The sequence below is a fragment of the Egretta garzetta genome, unplaced genomic scaffold, assembly GCF_000687185.1.
Source record: "Egretta garzetta isolate BGI_Z169 unplaced genomic scaffold, ASM68718v1 scaffold96, whole genome shotgun sequence".
NCBI lineage: Eukaryota > Metazoa > Chordata > Aves > Pelecaniformes > Ardeidae > Egretta > Egretta garzetta.
This window is the reverse complement of record NW_009259965.1, coordinates 265658-269828: the sequence shown is the minus strand read 5'-3', so window position 1 is coordinate 269828 and position 4171 is coordinate 265658. Positions and strand designations below refer to the sequence as shown.

Here is a 4171-nt window from a genome sequence, read left to right as displayed (position 1 = left end):
GGGCTGATGAGCTCTCTCACACCGTGCCCAGGGTCGCCCTCATCACACCAGCGATGACAGGTGCCATCACCGCTGCAGTTTACACAGAGCAGCGGGGTGCAGAGAGATCCCTCCTCTCTCAGGGCATCGGCCTTCAGGGCTGACGGGCGAGTCACCGGGCTCTGCTGTCGGCTCCAGCCTGGTGCTGGCACTCACCCCTCCGGCTCTTGGACAGGGCAAGGGAGAGCCTCCCCCAAGCAAGCGCGCGGTGGCAGCAGGCACGGTTCCCCCGGCTTTGCTGATCTGAATAGAGGTGTAAACTCACCATCGGTGCAAACCTTCCTCCATGAGATTCGAGGATGATTCCCTCGTTCCCAGGTAGGCTAAAATACCTGGATTGCTTGCCTGCTTGCAGAGGAACCTTTCCTCATGTAACAATTCCTGCATTTTCCTCTTCTACTGGCCTCAAGTTCACGGGAGGTGCTGCAGTCTGGCACATACAGCAGAGATCTTGAGTCAGCAAGTCCCCCCGGTCCACACAATTAGACCTGTGGCTCACAACGTGCCTGATGAGAGAACTTTTATATCATCAGTAAATTATTTATGACTGCCCTTTTCCTTAAAAACAGCTTTCTTGGTTGTTACTGCTGCTGCTAAAGAGCCATGTAAAATTCAAGCCTTACGGATAGGGGCACGCAGGATGCCTCCAGGTTCACCCTAAGTTTCTCCCTAAAGCTTGAGCCCAGAGCTGAAGTTATTTTATTTCTGAGGCTCAGAGTTTGGAAGAACTGCCACGCACCCAGGTCTGTTTGCCCGCACTCCTGGAAGGTCCCAGAGCCAAGGCTGCCTCCGTTGAGAAGACCATACCAACGGCCTCCCACGTCAGCCCTGCACCAGGGGAAAGAACAGTCTCCGCTCCTGTGCGCCTCGGGGACACAGTTACCCCGAGGAGGAACAGACGTACTGGTTACACAGCTTGTGAACAGCAGTCACCAGTAAGTATCTTATTTACTCTCTAATATTTTCATCTGACAACAGGTTTTTGTCAGGAAGTTTCATCCCTAGCATCCTACAAGTTTTACAGGTGCACCTACAGCAGAAAGCAAGCGATACAAAGACATTCAGAAGCATAGACAGAAACATTTTTTTCTTTCAAATGAGAAAATAGATGACACCGCGAATGTCAAAACCAAACCATCCTGAATGAAAAACCAAAAACCAAACCAAAACCCAATAGCAAACCAACAGCAAACAATGTGAAACACAGAAACACCCCCCGCCCCAGTAAAAGGACAAAGAGCAGCATATAGAAGAACAGGAGCTAAATTTCAGTTCAGCGATGACACATTGCCTGGCAAGACACAGGTTAACGTTCCTCAGCCAGCTAAAGCGTATGCTCTTCACAAAAGGAACACTCTCTGTCATGACCACGTAGCATCTGCGGTGCTAAAACAAGAGCTCTCCCAGTATCTAGAACAAACTCTAATCCCTATAAACCAGAGGATTCCCATACTTCTCACTCACTCACACTATGGAAGGTCATAATTCCTCCATACCTACTAGTTTTAGGTGGAGAATCCACCTGAAGAACAGTATTATCCCCATCTATAGGTAAGGAACTAAGCAGAAGTGAAGGGGAAGGGCAATGGCTATCACCACCCGGTACTCACACCGTACTAGAGATTTTCCTGTTAGCCTACAGAAAACAGGGGCATGATAAGACCGCAAGGACAACCACAAAGTCAGCTTTGCAGAAGCCTACATCCCCCTCCCCTCCCCGCCCCCAACATGATCACAGCCGAGATACAACTCACTTCCTTTTCTAATCCATCTCAGAAAATTATTCCAGACCCCCGATATGGCTGCCATCAGCAAAACACACCAACTCCATGCTCATAAACCAGCACAGATCAGCAGACCAGCAGAAGCCCTTCAAAATGGCCATGACAAGCTCACAAGAACATAATTCCACCAGGAACGCATCCCACAGATTCTTCTTCTCCTGAACGTGGTCCCTCAAAACCACCGACTTGGCAGCACGAGTGAAAACTCAAAGTGCTTCAGACCAAAGTGGGAAAGAAAGTGCCAAGCTGGGGAGCTTTCATGGAGAACATGCTGGTCCCCTCCTCAAAAAAGCTTCCTTTGGGGGATCTTGACAGCGCTATAGGAAGGGAGAGGCGCTCCCGTCAGAGATCCCTGCTGGCTGCTCAGGGCAGAGCTTGTGCAGCCCCAACCCTGCCAGGGCTCCAGGAAGGGGCTGCGGAGCAGCAGCGGCCCCTGAGACACCCCTGAAATAGCAGCAGCGTGGGGGACGCGCCGTGGGAGAGGCAGGAACAGAGGCGGCAGCTGCAGCACGGTTTTGCTCCTCTTCCCGAGGGAACGGAGTCGCTTCTTACTGGGTCACGCTTGCAGAGCTTGAGAAACACTGATTTTAAAATCCAGACAGAACACATTATTTTGGCTTAGTTCTATTACTCTGCTGTGGGGCCTTGCGGCAGAAATCTGAAATGTGCAAAGTAGGCAAATACCTTAATTATTGTAACAGCAGATTTTTCCAACCAGAATTCCAGCAAGTACCACATACAGGTAAGTTACATCTACCAGAGATGAAGGTCACAGCAGGAGAAAATAAACTGTCTCAAGGTCACAGGAGCAAACAGTGTAGATTTTGGTCCTGTTACTGTCAGAAAACAACGAAACATTAGGAAAACTACCTTTTTGTGAAATGCAAGGAAAAAATAATCGGCTATTCACTACATACAAGAGTACTGGTATAGCACGTATCAAGTTTAATTGGTCTGTTACTGTCAGTCCATTTAACCATTCATATAACAGTGTAGTGTAAGATCTAAGGAACTGATACCAAAATTTGACATAAATTTAAAAATAAATACACTTCATAAATTACTGATCGGTGAGCTGTTTCGTACTGAATGCTTCTTACCCAGCTTTTGGAAAGATTTTAGTGGGGGCTTATTTAGGTAACTAGCACACAGGAGAATATAATGCGTACTTTATAATCTTTACATTCAACTATTTCTCAGATCATATAGGGGACAATCATGTCTCTCATTATGCAATGTATAAAATATTTGAATTCATTTGCTACGTGCAAACAGTAGCTAATAAGCAAGTCTTTGAAATACTACAGGATTGATTAGCTATTGTAATAAGCGAACAAAAGGGGCAGTAACCCCAAAGGGACAGTACACTGTGAATTAAATACCAGGCCACCTTTTTTTTTTTTTTTTTTTTTTTTTTTTCTTCACTTTTACAAAGTTGCAGTTGAAAACTCTGGTTGGCTTCTGGACGCTTACTCGCAGGATCTGCTTTCAATCACGTGAAGCATGGTGAGTCTGGCGGATTTCAACCAGACCTAGCATAAGCTGGAGTGCTTTATTTGGTGTTAACTTCACAAACAGTTGCATATCAGGGGAAAAAAGAGAAAATATCTTTTTTTTTTTTTTTTTTTTTTACTGTCTCAGGCAAAGAGTATTTACCGAGTAGCATATAAGCAGGTGCCACCTACTGAAGAGATGGTGGAGTGCACGCTCTGAGCGCCACACGTCTTCATAAACAAATGCTCCAGAAGCGCCCGCGTTCGCATGTGACTGCTTTAGTCATCCTCCTTCCTCCGTGTTTACTCCTTCAGCGACTCAGCCGCCAGCTTCATTTGCTGTGAGAGAAGGGAAGGAAGAAAAGGTACGGTAAGTGCGGCAGTGGCACGGTGCATTACACGGAACGGCAAAATCGGAAAGTGGGACGCTTCAGAGTCCAATGGAGTAATAAAGCTACACAAAAACCAAATTAACTCGAGCTTTGGGAGTTAAAAACGCAAGTCTGTTATGCCTGACTTTTACGAATGACACAGTTTTAACTGAGGTACTGCTTTTCCCACCAAAAGACTCAGCACATGATGATGCAATTTGTACGTTAATCAATTCTTTTTGTGACAAATAATGCCTGCGGCTGGAACTACTGGGCCCAACAGAGACAGAAAAAAATAAATAAAAAAAAAAAAACCACCTTTCTCCCTCAGCCTCACAACTGGGGGAAATTGCTGTTGGGTTGGAACTGCCCCTCTGCCGCTCCCAGCTGTGCTGGTGGCAGCGCCCTGGGTAAGCTGGCATCGCCACTGCCGCGCCTGCAAATCCCCGACCCCTGTGCGGGGGGGCAACCTGGCAGCCGCTGC

At 47.1% G+C, this 4171-nt stretch overlaps 1 protein-coding gene across 2 annotated transcripts in view; it reads right to left on the bottom strand.

Annotated features, from left to right (window-relative positions):
* Positions 1-273: 273 nt before the first annotated feature.
* The window catches only part of ANO10 (anoctamin 10), a 123495-nt gene continuing 119597 nt past the window's right edge, over positions 274-4171 (bottom strand). The window contains exons 13-15 of one of the 2 annotated variants that reach the window (XR_004842200.1): positions 3480-3655; positions 2508-2659; positions 274-545 (exon numbers count right to left, since the gene is read on the bottom strand). Coding sequence is in view for 1 of the 2 variants with exons in the window: in XM_035895723.1 (XP_035751616.1) it covers positions 3620-3655 (36 nt within the window). In the remaining variant the exon portion in view is untranslated. Of the gene's footprint in view, positions 546-2507; positions 2660-3282; positions 3656-4171 lie in introns of those variants that run through there. The other variant, XM_035895723.1, reaches the window with a different exon arrangement.